The sequence below is a fragment of the Cygnus atratus genome, chromosome 26 (assembly GCF_013377495.2).
Source record: "Cygnus atratus isolate AKBS03 ecotype Queensland, Australia chromosome 26, CAtr_DNAZoo_HiC_assembly, whole genome shotgun sequence".
NCBI classification, from domain to species: Eukaryota; Metazoa; Chordata; class Aves; order Anseriformes; family Anatidae; genus Cygnus; species Cygnus atratus.
In genome coordinates, this window is record NC_066387.1 from 4,553,075 (window position 1) to 4,565,350 (window position 12,276).

The 12,276-nt window shown below is 67.6% G+C and overlaps 1 protein-coding gene across 1 annotated transcript in view; it reads left to right on the plus strand.

Annotated features, from left to right (window-relative positions):
• The first annotated feature begins 5,370 nt into the window (after positions 1–5,370).
• The window catches only part of UNC13A (unc-13 homolog A), a 29,823-nt gene continuing 22,917 nt past the window's right edge, over positions 5,371–12,276 (plus strand). The window contains exons 1-9 of the mRNA XM_035569692.1: positions 5,371–5,392; positions 9,533–9,562; positions 9,816–9,915; positions 10,107–10,224; positions 10,489–10,612; positions 10,759–10,832; positions 10,911–10,965; positions 11,435–11,470; positions 11,964–12,174. Coding sequence (XP_035425585.1) covers positions 5,371–5,392; positions 9,533–9,562; positions 9,816–9,915; positions 10,107–10,224; positions 10,489–10,612; positions 10,759–10,832; positions 10,911–10,965; positions 11,435–11,470; positions 11,964–12,174 — 770 coding nt within the window. The remainder of the gene's footprint in view (positions 5,393–9,532; positions 9,563–9,815; positions 9,916–10,106; positions 10,225–10,488; positions 10,613–10,758; positions 10,833–10,910; positions 10,966–11,434; positions 11,471–11,963; positions 12,175–12,276) is intronic.

Here is a 12,276-nt window from a genome sequence, read left to right on the forward strand (position 1 = left end):
ATGTCCCCTGTAAACCTGGCCTTTCAGGCCAAATCCTGCAAATATTAACGCAAGGGAGTGATTTTTTATTATTATTATTTTTATTTTTACCCAGCTCAGCCAAAAGTCTCTTCTGAGCACATGGAAAATTCCCTTGGCTCATTTTAGAGCATTTTTAGCCCCAGCCCTATCGGTGCTCCCCTCCTGGCCACCAGCATCGCTCACCGGGCCACAAACACCCCCAGGAACCGGGGAACAACCCAACCCTTTCCTATAATAACCCCACCCAACCGTGATGCCGGGGAAGGCTTCGGTGACATCGGGACACCCCTGCGCCCCAAAACGCCCCCTCGCCGGACACAGGCTGGGTGCAGGACCCCGACTGCAGCCAGCAGCGAGCCCCCTGCTACATTTTGCCCCCAGCCTCAAGGAGCTGGGTGCAGAGGGGCCCCGCACCCCGCGCCTTCGTCCCCACGTCCCCGCGATGGATGTCCTCACCCCACGCCCCAGAGCTGCTGACTCAGGGCCCCCGCGCTGACACTGACGGATGGGCACGCCGCAGCCCCGCCGGGGCTCGGCAGTAAATCTCGCCAAAAAAAAGATGCCAAAAAAAAAAAAAAAAGCTCGCCAAACGCCGCTGCGCGGACGCTCGCGCCAGCCCCGCGGTCGGGGTGATGGATGGGGTGTCAGGAGAGGCTCGGGCTCCCTGCGCGACCGCCCGGTGCTTTGCTTGGGGACGTCTTGTCAGGAGAGGCCGCGGAGGTATTTTTAGCCCCGTAATTCACAGCTACCTCCAGCCTGATGAATTTTTTTCTCCATCGGTCAATCCATCACGCGCCCTTTGGTGGCTCAGAGGTGCGCGCGGGGAGCTGGGCGTGCAGGATCGGAGCTCTGAGCCAGACAGAGCCTTTGCTCCTGTGTTTTATGAGATAACACAAAACTGGGGACCGCTGGGTCCACCCCGTGGATTCCCAAAACATTTTGGGGGTTCAAAGCAGATGGCCGACGTGCTCGTCCCTACAGTGGACGAGCCAGAACATGGCAGACCACGTCCCCATGGTGGGCTGGAAGGACCGGGAGTTTTCAGGATTTACAGCCACTTTGGGTTCTTTGTCACCGTTTTCTGTGCGTTTGCTCACCTCCCATGCACCCACATCCCTACTGCGCTCCCCCAAACCAGCACACGTGTTACCCCGCTGCCCCTGGGGGGGTCCTGGAGGCCCTGGGTCCCCGCCAGCCCCTTTCCAGCATCACCGCCACCCTGGCGTCCCGGCGCGACCCGGCTCCCCCACGCCGGCGGCTGCGGCCGGAGGAAGCGCTGGGCTGCAGGCTGCGGGGGCTGCCTCAAAGGCCCCACTTTTCTCGCTCTGAAGCCCCGGCTCTGTTCGCCTGCGGGCGGGCAGGGCTCGGGGCCGCGTGGGCGAAGGGGCACCGTGTTCCCGAGGGGGACTGAGGGGGGGCCGGGAGGACGATGCCCTCCACCTACGGCCCTTTGATACCAACCCAACCTCTTGCCCTGGAAGCTGCAGCCGCCCACAGTGGGGCAGGGCAGGATCCGGCCCCGGCTCCCGGCTCCGTCACCAGGCTGCAGCCTCGCCGCCGCTCCGCCGCCCGCGTCCCCGCGGGGCCGGCTGGGTGCGATGCCCGGGTGGGGATGGGGAAAGCCACACGTCCCCAGGGTCTGTCCGTCCCTGAGAGCCCTGCGCAGCTCACGGCTGAGTGCCGGTGCTTCCCGGCTCTCCCGCACGGCAGGAACCAGCTCAGCCCATCTGTTTCCCAGAAAAAACCCTTCAGCAGCTGGGTAATATCCGCACACGGGGGACGGGCGCTCGGGAGCTGCCGCAGACGCCTTGGCTGAAACCTTCACTGCCCCGTGGGGCCCCGACACAACACCTTGGGGGTTTGAAGCCGCAGAAGCATCCGTCTCCTCCCCGAAATCAGCCCAGGGCCATGCCCAAACCTGTGCTTCGAGCCGCAGTGTGCGCTAGTGGGTCCTGTCCTCGTGGCGCCGTCCCAAGGACGGGGCCTGGCTGCGTGCGGGCGATGCTCACACACCAGCAGGTGCCAAGCAGCCCAGCAAGGGGGTGCTGCTCCCGGGGTTTCCCCCAAGAAGCGTTCGTGGAAGCCGAGCAGCCGGGGTGAGCCAGGGCGAGACCCAGAGCAGGGCCAGTGCCAGCAGCGGGGAGCACAAACCCAAACTCCTGCTGCAGGAAAGCGCTCGAGCAAACGAGCATCAGCGAGCGGCTCGCACCCTGACCTCAGTCCCAGCCACAATCCCCCGTTTCCTCGGCGCAAAGCCCCGCTTTTGCCTCCAAATCGTTCTCCCCACTCCAAAATCAGTTTCTCGTGCGGTGACCCCCCCCTGGCCGGCCGCCCCCACTCACCATCCACCACGTCTTGGCTGTCACATCGTAGCACAGCTGCCACCGCACCGAGCTCGCCGCCGCCGTCCCCGTCGCCTCCATCCCCTTCTGCCGCCCACGCCTGGCCCCACTTCCCCCAGCGTGCCGGTCACCCCGCTCCTGGTGCCATCGAGGGCCCTAAAAGCCACCCGGGGGCTGGAGGGAGAGGAGTGAAGCAGGCGCTGGATGAGCCCCAGCCTGGGATGTCCAGGGCTGCCCAGCCGGGGAGGCGGGGGGGTGTCACCGTGCCGCAGGGGGGGTGTCACTGCGCCGCAGAGGCTGTCCCAGCGGCCGGGCACGCCTGCGGGACCGACCCATGACAGGGACACTCGAGGCCAGGCAGGGACACAGAAGCATCCCCACGGGCTCCGTGCAGCCCACCCGCACGCATGCATCGGGGGCTGCGCCCCTCTTGCCCCTGTAGGAACTGCAGCCTCAAATGGGGACGTGGGGCTTGTGACAGCGGTGTGACCCCAAGGGACGACGGGGGGTGGCAGGGTCTGGGCATTGGGGAAAAGAAGCTGCAGGTTGTTTTTTTTTTTTCGTTTGGGTTTTTGTTTTTTCTTTCTTGGAGTTCCAGGGGTCATAGGAAAGCTGGTTTTAAGCCCAGCTGCAGATCTGGTGACATTTGGGGATGTTTAGATCAGAAGCTTTTGGGGTGAGGAGCGTGCTGCTGGCCGGGCTCTGCCAGCACCAGGCACCACGGTCACCGGGACCTGCGGGTGGGGGAAACTGCACGAGGGGCAGGTCGCAGGGATTCGGCTCCTGGAAATAACTTATTTCAAGGCCTGGAGACTACTTTCCGATTTAATACAATACTTAGTCCTTATTTTTGACCCAAAGCTGGATTTTAGGGAGGCAGGAAAGAGATTGGAAACATTTCACCAACATCTCCCCTTCGGATGAGGCTCATTGTCATCCACAATAGGGTTTGGGGCAGAAAACAGCTCCGAAGGCGAACAACGGGGGCAGCTCAGCGCTGGGAAGGGAGAGGCTGCGGGGCAAAGGGTGCTCGGGGCCGATGTTCCCGTTCAGGAATCGCCGTTTGGCTTGGGAAGGCTGCTTCCAGCGCCGCATGTTGTGGCTGCGTGTGCACAGGCGTGTGCGCGTTGGTGCCTCGTGGCACGCGCGCGTGTCGGTCCTGGCGGGCGCTGCGGTGCCTGTGAGCGGAGGAGACGCGGCCTGGGGGCTGCAGCGATGGCGGGAGCAGGGGGCAGAGGAGACGCCACGAGAGAGCCCCCAGAAAGACACCGGGGGCTGCGGGGGCTGGGGGGCCCTGCAGCTGCCACGGGGGTCCCGTCCCCGCAGGCTGGTGGTTGTAGGGGGGCTCCCACGGGGATGTGGGCGCTGGGGGGAGTGGGGCGGGCAGGAGTGGGCCGTGCCCTCGCCTCGTCACGGTCCCAGCTCCCCGTGCCTCAGTTTCCCTGGCAGGCAGGGGTCTGGCCCTGCTGGCGCCACGCACCCGCGAGCTGCACCCAGTCCGCGGGATCCCACCGGGTCGTTGGGGTCCCAAAAATCCCTGCACGTCCCCTCTCTGCGCTGTGCCTCAGTTTCCCTTGCCATCTTCGTGTCCCTCGGTGTCCCTGAGCAGCGGGGCTGGGGGCTCAGATTTAGCCTCCACGTGGAACCTCTCCCATGGGACCTGTCTCCAGCCGCGGGGCTGGGGCTGGGCCTGGGGAGCTGTTTCCCCCCCCCGGACCCCGGCAGTTTCTCCAGCCCCTGAGCCGGGGTGGAGGGGAGAGATGGGATCCTCAGGGGGGGGTAAGAGGGGACAATTTGCCACCTCCTGCTCAGAAACCCCTCTCCAAGCAGGCACAACGCAATGCACCAGCCCCGGTGCAAGCCCCTCCTGCACCCCCCCACCCCACTGCCCGCCCCAGGGATGGGGGGATGTCTGCACCCCTAAATCAGCCCCCCCCCCCCCACTAAGGGATGTGCAAACCAGAAAGCCCCACCCCAGGGCATTGGGGGCCGGACAGACACCCCCCCCGACCCTAAAGCCAGGACAGACCCCTACATACACTAGGGTTATAGGGGAAAGATCCCCCCCCATACACTGGGGTCATATGGGAAGGACAGAACCCCCCCCCCCCCCGCCTCCCTATGCCGTATGAGCAGGAGCCCCTCCCCAGAGCCATAGGGGCAGGACCCCCAGTGTTATATGGGCAGAACTGATCCTACCCCCAGTGGTTATACGGGCAGAAAAGAGTCCCCCCACCTCGCCCCCCCGGCGCTATATGGGGGGGCAGGGTCTCCCTTGTGTTAAATGGGCAGAATAGATTCCCACCCCCCCAAGTGTCATAGGGGCAGAATAGACCCCCCCGATTCCATAGGGACAGAATAGACCCCCCAGTGCCATATGGGCAGGACCCCCCACCCCACCCCGGTGTTATATGGGCAGAACAGTCCCCCCCACCCCCCCCGGTGCTATACAGGCAGGACCCCCTTGTGTTAAAAGGGCAGAATAGACCCCCCCCAAGTGTCATAGGGACAGAATAGACACCCCCCCCCCCCGATTCCATAGGGGCAGAATAGACCCCCCCCCGATTCCATAGGGGCAGAATAGACCCCCCCAGTGCCATAAGGGCAGGACCCCCCACCCCACCCCGGTGTGATATGGGCAGAACATCCCCCCCCTCGTGTTATGGGGGCAGGATCCCCCCGATACGATACGGGCAGAATAAAATCCCACCCCCCCAACCCCCGGGCTGCTATACAAAGGATACGACACAGACAACCCCCCCCCTCCCTAACACCCCCCCCCAGCAAGCGCTACGCAGGCAGACCCCCCGCCCCCCCCAGACGCCATTACAATCGAAGCAGGGCTTCCCCTTCCCAAGTAGCGAAAAAAAAAAAAAAAAAAAAAAAAAAAAAAAAGCCCCCCCCACCCCTTTAAGCCCCGGGGCGGGGGCGGGGGGGGGGCCGCTGCTGACGTCAGCGGCGCTGTCCGTGGTGCTGAACAAGATGGCCGCCCGCTAGCGCCGGGACCATGTCTCTGCTCTGCGTCGGAGGTACGGGGGGGGGGGCACGCGGCCGGGGGGGGCGCTGGGCAGCGAGACCCCCCCCCCCGGGGGGCAGAGGGTCGGCCGGCTCGGCGGGGATTTTTTTTTTATTTTAATTTTTTTTTTTGGGGGGGGGGGGGGGGAGAGTTGGGGGGGGTGGGGGGGGGTGGACGCGCGGCTCCATTCATAAAAAAAAACCCCAAATCCCGGCCCCGTGGTTTTTGTGAATGAAGCGGGAGGGGGTGGGGGAGGGGTTGGGGGTTGTAAGGGGGAGGTGGGGTTTTGGGGCGGGGGGGGGGGTACGGAGGGGGGGAGGGGGGGCCGCACCCTGCGGCCGCCCCGTGGATGTGGCGGTGCTGCGGATGGGAGCGCCTGGGGGGGTTTGGGGAGGGGAAGGCGGGGGTTTGGGGGGGGGGGTTAAACGCGGCCCCCCCCCCCCCGCCCCCCCCATCGCCGGGGTATCCCCCAAAGCAAGCAGCTCCCCCCTATTCCCATTCTTTCCGCCCCATGCCTTCACCCCCCACATTGCCACCCCCAACACCCCCCATCCACCCCCCCGCTCCCCCCGTTCCCCCTCCCCCCCCCCCCATCTATCCCCGAACACCCCCACGCCACAAACGCGGACCCCACGCTCCCGAACACCCCCCACCCTAAAGCCTCCCCCCCACCCCCCAACACGCCCCCCCATTTCCCCCCACCATTTTCAAGCCCCCCAGACCGGATGCGTCCCATCCATCCCTGACCCCCCATCTTTCCCCAAACCCCCCCCCCAACCCCAAATGGCCCCACACCCCTATTACACCGCCATTGCCAGCCCCAATGCCCCCCCCAATGCCCCCCCCGGCCCCAGCCCCACACCCCCATCTATCCCCAAACCCTCCCCACATTCCCACCCCAAATCCCCCCATCCGTCCCCAAATCCCCCCATTCTTTCCCCGACCCCCCAAAACAGCCCCACACCCCAATTACATCCCCATTACCCCCCAGTTCCCCCCCCCCCCAGCCCCTAATACCCCCCCATGCCCCTGCCCCACCGCAGGGTGGGCAATGAGGCCGGGGGGGGGGGGCGGGTTCTCCCTGGGGGGTTTAGGGCAGGAGGAGGGTGGCTGGGGGCCCAACTGGGGGTGCCGGTCACGCCGTACTGGGAGTAACTGGGAGGAACAAGGGGGGGCACAGGGGGACTGGGATTCCCCCTCCAGTGTTCAGGAGGAAAATGGGGGTGTCCCCCACCGTGCCCCCCCCCATGTGTCCTCGCCCCCACTCCCGTCACAGCCCCTGCAGCACCCAGGGAGCAGCTCCCGGGGGGGAGGGGGGGGGCAGAGGCTGTGCACGTCCCCGCGTGCCCCCCCGGCTGGAGGGCAGCCCCTACGCCCCCCCCCCAGATTCGGGGTATCCCCTGATTTGGGGTTCCTGGGGGGGGGGGGGCCGTGCCATCCATCCTGCTTGAGGGGCTGTCCCAGGTGGTGACACCTGCGGCGGAGCCGGGGGAGGACGGTGACACACGGCCCCCCCCCGCCAGCGCTCGCGGGGTGCCGCTCTTCGTGTCACCCTATTTCTGGGGCCACGGGGGCGGAGGTGCCACCTCTGCACCCCCCCCCCAAATGTCCCCCGCCCTTCCCGAGGGGCTGCGGCCACCCACGGCACCCAAAGGATCCGTGCCGGGGGGGGGGGAGGGGGGCGTGGATGCGCCAAAAGCAGCCCCTGGAGGCGTAGGGTGAGCGGGGTGGTGGCCGCAGACGGACAGACGGACAGGCGGGGGGACGGACGGACAGATGGACGGGGGGGGCAGGATGGGGGGGGGTCAGACAGAGGGGTGGGGGGACAGAGGGACGGGGAGGTGGACGGATGGACGGGCAGGTGGGTGGATGGACAGATGGACAGGTGAACGGCTGGGTGGACAGAGGGATGGACGGACGGACGGACAGGGAGATGGACTGGTGGCCGGACGGACAGACGGATGTGTGGATGGACAGGCGGGTGCAGGGGTGGATGGACAGAGGGACAGATGGACAGAGGTACGGGCGGGTGGGTGGACAGCCAGCCAGCTGAATGGTGGCCGGACAGAGAGACGGACAGACAGACAGACAGGTGGGTGGGTGGACAGAGGGACAGACGGACAGACGGGTGGGTGGATGGACAGACAGATAGCTGGATGGTGGCCGGACAGAGGGACAGATGGACAGGTGGGCGGGTGGATGGGTGGACGGACAGATAGCTGAACGGGTGGCTGGACAGAGGGCCGGACGGACAGATGGGGGCGGGTGGACGGACAGACAGACAGCCGAATGGGTGGCCAGACAGAGGGACGGACGGGCAGACGGGCGGGTGGACGGGCAGACAGCAGGATGGACAGACAGACCGTCCAGCTGCGGGACGCGCCCAGCCCAGCGTGGTGTCTTCGCCCGCCCACTCCCAGCCTCCTGCCTCAGTTTCCCCCGCCGGCACCCCCCCCTCCGGCAGCCGATCCCCACTCGGGGGGGTCCCCAGCGCCCCCCACCCCCCCGGGCCCTGGGGACCTGTTGCGGGGGGCGCGGGGCGGCCGCAGATGGCGGCAGCGGGACCCGTCCCCGCGGCAGATGACAGCCGGGAGGGCCGCGCGTTCCCGTAATTGTTTGTTCCGTCGCCTCGGGTATTTTTGGAGCTTTCCCTTCCTCTGCTCTCCCGTTTCGGAGGCAGCAGCGGCTGGCGGAGAGCGCGCGGGGCCTGGACGCGCCCCGGTGCCCGGGTGGTCGCCGTCGGCCCCCCGAGGCCGCACCGCGGTCCCAAATGCCGTCCCAACCCCGTGTCCCCTCTGCTCCAGGTGTGGGTGCAGGCGACTTGGGGGCCATGCAACGCGTGACCCTGGGGGCACGAGGCGGGCAGCGGGGCCGGAGGAGCCCCAAACATTTCCCGAGCGCTCGCGCCCCCCCTGGCCCCATCCCTGGCGGGGCTCTGAACGGGCTCCGAGGGGGGGGAGAAAAGGGCAGCGAGGAGGCAGGCGAGATGGAGGCAGGCGAGATGGAGGCAGGCGCGCCCTGCTCCTCGTTAAGCCACCAAACGAAGCCTCAATGGGGGCCGAGTGACGCACGCGGCCCCGTGGCACCCGCCGCCGGAGGTGGCACCCGGCCACATGCCGCCGCGTCCCCGCGTCCCCGTCCCCGCGGTGCACGTGCCGTGCGGTGTGTGCCGCGGCCACGCCGGCACCCCCCTGCCTCAGTTTCACCCCCCCCCCCCCCAGGGCCGGGCAGGGGCTGCCCACGCCACGTGTCCCCCCCTTGTCCCCCTGTTCCCCCCCACCCCCCCTCGGGCACGTGGAGCCCGCGGTGGCCCCCGCGGTGGCGGCGGCGAGCGATCAGCGGCTGGCGAGTGGCACGTCCCCGAAATCAAATTACCTTTGATAGCGCCAGGGCTATTTTCATCTCTCCTCGGTCACGTTGTTCCCCCCCCACCCTCCACCCTGCCGCCCCCCCCCCCCCCCCCCGCCCGCTGGCACCCACGTCATTCCCCGGTTCTGCGGGTGCTGTGTCATCCTGCCCGCCCCGTCCCCTCCTGCCAGCCCCCGGGACACTGCTGGGGACCACGCGGTGGCACCCAGCTCCCCCCCCCCCCCAGCCTGGTGCTGCCTCCCCAACGGGGGTGAAAATGCCCCCCCCCCCCCCCCGGTCCCTCCCTCCCATCTCCTGGCTGGGGGGGTCGGCAGCTGCCTGCAGGGTGACCCCTGCGGCGGTGGCGGTGCTGTGGTGGTGCTGGGCAGGATCCGGCCCCGGTGCAACCGCCCCCGTGTGCGTGCTGCTGGGGAACTTGGGGGGGCTTGGGGGGGGGCGCTGACCCTGCTCACGTTGCACATGGGGCGTTACTTCCCCAAATGGACCCCAATTCAAAAGGGGGGACCCCCTCCCAAAATTTGTGAACCCGCCCCCCCCCCCCCCCAACCGATGAAGGCTGCTTCGTTTCGGGTTGCAATCGGTTGTCCCACACCTTCTGCGGGTTTTCTTTTTGGGGTGGGGGGGCTTTGCTGGGGAGGGATCCCACCGCCTTCCCCCCCATCTCGGGGTGTGGCTGCAGCGGGGGGGGGACAGGCCTGGGGACCCCCCACCCCCTTGGCAGCCTCGGGGGGGTCCTCAGCCCCTACCCAGGCTGAGCCCCCTCCCTCTTTCTCTCTCCCTGCAGTCAAAAAGGCCAAGTTCGACGGGCCCCAAGGTGAGTGTCCCCTGCCTGTCACCGCGGGGGGGGTGCGGGTTCACTTTTGTGGGGGGCAAGGGGACCCCAGGCTCAGCCTTAGCCCTGGGGACATCGCCGGGCATCTGTGGAGGTGGGGGGACAGGGCTGGGGGTGCCCTGGACAGGATGGGGGGGGGGTCACGGCCAGGCCACCCTGGCAGCGGGGGGTGTCTGGGGCGGGGCGGGGGGGTGGACACACTGGGGGTCCCATCACCCTCTGCTTGCTCCCGCAGAGAAGTTCAACACCTACGTGACGCTGAAGGTGCAAAATGTCAAGAGCACGACCATCGCGGTGCGGGGCAACCTGCCCGCCTGGGAGCAGGACTTCATGTTGTGAGTGTCCGGGGGGGGGCACCCCTGGCGGGGACCCCCCGCCCCTGCTGCTCCCTGCGTCCCCCATAAGGACCCCGCGGTCCCTCCACCGCCGCTGCTCCCCCTGCCCCCGGCCCCGGCTGAGTCCTGGGGGGCTGGGGAGGGGGCTGGGGATGGGGAGGGGGTGACCCCGCTTCTCTCCCCACCCCCAGTGAAATCAACCGGCTGGACCTGGGCCTGACGGTGGAGGTGTGGAACAAGGGGCTCATCTGGGACACCATGGTGGGGACGGTGTGGATCCCCCTCCGGACCATCCGGCAGTCCAACGAGGTAGGGAGCTGGGCAGGGCCCCCCCGGCACCCCAAGGGACACGGAGCCGCCCTCCCCCCCCCCCCCCCCCCGGGTGGCTTCCCCGTCCCTGCACAGAGGGGGACCCCGTGATTCGGGGTCACCAGGAGCTCCCTTGGGTGCTGGCCGTGGTCACCCCCTGCCCCTCGGGGTGTCACCGCACCAGGGCTGGACGCTTGGGTCACCGAGGGGCCGGGGGTGTCCTGGTGTCCCCCCTGAGCCCCCCTTTCCCCCCCCCCCCCACAGGAGGGCCCCGGGGAGTGGCTGACGCTGGACTCGCAGGTCATCATGACCGACAACGAGATCTCGGGCACCAAGGACCCCACGTTCCACCGCATCCTCCTCGACACCCGCTTCGAGCTGCCGCTGGGTCGGTGCCACCCCTGGGTGCTGCACCCTCCTCCGGGGTGGGGGTGGGGCAGAGGGGGCTCCTCACACGCTGGGGGTCCAATCCTGCAGCCCCACGCCTGCTTTTTGGGGGGATCTGAGCAACCAGCGGGGTCTTTCCCCTTCCAGATATCCCCGAGGAGGAGGCGAGGTATTGGGCCAAGAAGCTGGAGCAGCTCAACGCCATGCGGGACCAGGACGATGTGAGTGGGGGGGACGGGGCTGGGCTGGGCAGGGCTGGGGGGGCCACGGGCAGCCCTCACTGCCCGCTCTCCCCCCAGTACACCTTCCAGGAGGAGCAGGAAAAGCCTCTGCCCGTCCACGGCTCCCAGTGCTGTAAGTGCTGCCCCGTCCCGGCGGGCTGCCCACCCCTTTATCCCGTCCCCCCCACCCCAGCCCCATGCAGTGGGCTCGGGGCGGCTGGACCCCAACCCAAGGGGGGCTCAACCTCACCCCGCACCCTGTCCCTGTCCCCATTTTCTGTCCCTCCCCTCTCTGCTGGTGTTTTGTTGCCCTTGCGTAGGACCCCCCCCCCAGTGGGGCTGAGCCGTGGAGGACAGGGGCAGGGGGGCCATGGGGGTGGCAAGAGGAGCCTGGGGGCTGGCGGGGGGCTGCTGAGTGGGGGCACCAGCAGGGGGCCCCGGGGGGCAGCAGGTAACAGCTTGGTTTGTCCCAACCCGTGCCTCAGTTTCCCCCTTTGCAGTCACTCCGGGGCCATGCCCAGCCCTGGCACTGTCCCCAGCCCAGCTCGGTGCCACCCCAGAGCCACCACCATCCTTATTTCCTCTGCCCCTTTTCTTTGTAGGCAACTGGAATTATTTTGGCTGGGGAGAGCAGCAGAGTGAGTATCTCGTCCCCTCCTTGCCTTCCAGCCCCACGGTCCCCAGTGCGTCCCCTTCACCCTGCCACGGCCTGGGCTGGGGTCCCGCTGGTGGCTTCGCACTGTGGCTCTGTGCTGGGTGAGGACGGGGACATCGAGCGCCCTGTCCCTGGCAGGATTGTCCCCAGGGGCTGGCGGGGACATGAGGGTCTGTCCCCTCAGGCTGCCCGGGGGCCAATGAGCAGCTCAGGCTTTGCCTCCGTGGCAGAGCATCCTGAGGGCACAGGGGGGTCCTTGCACCCCGTCCTCCTCTCCCACCTTCCATATGTCCTATTCCCCCTCCGATGTTCCTGGAACGGGACATACACCCTCCCCTCGCCCCCAAATCCCCTCTGTGAGGGGTCCCACGCAGCCCCCCAGCCCCTTCCCGCATCCTGCTCCCAGCACCCTCCCGCGGCGGTGGGGACGCGTGGTTTCAGGGTGTCCCCCTCCCGCTCACGGCATCCCCTCGCAGACGACGACCCCGACAGCACGGTGGACGACCGGGACAGCGACTACCGCAGCGAGACCAGCAACAGCATCCCCCCGCCCTACTACACCACCTCGCAGCCCAACGCCTCGGTCCACCAGTACCCGATGCAGCACCAGCAGCAGAGCTCCCGCGACTCCTACACCGACTCCATGCAGAGCTACGAGCTGGACTACTCGGACCAGCGGCCCATCAGGTAGCGCCCCGGCAGCTGGTGCCCACCCGCCGCCTGCTCTTCCCACCCTCCCGCGGGTGGCCGAGGCCAGCGGGGTGGCACTGGGGACATTAAGGGTGACGG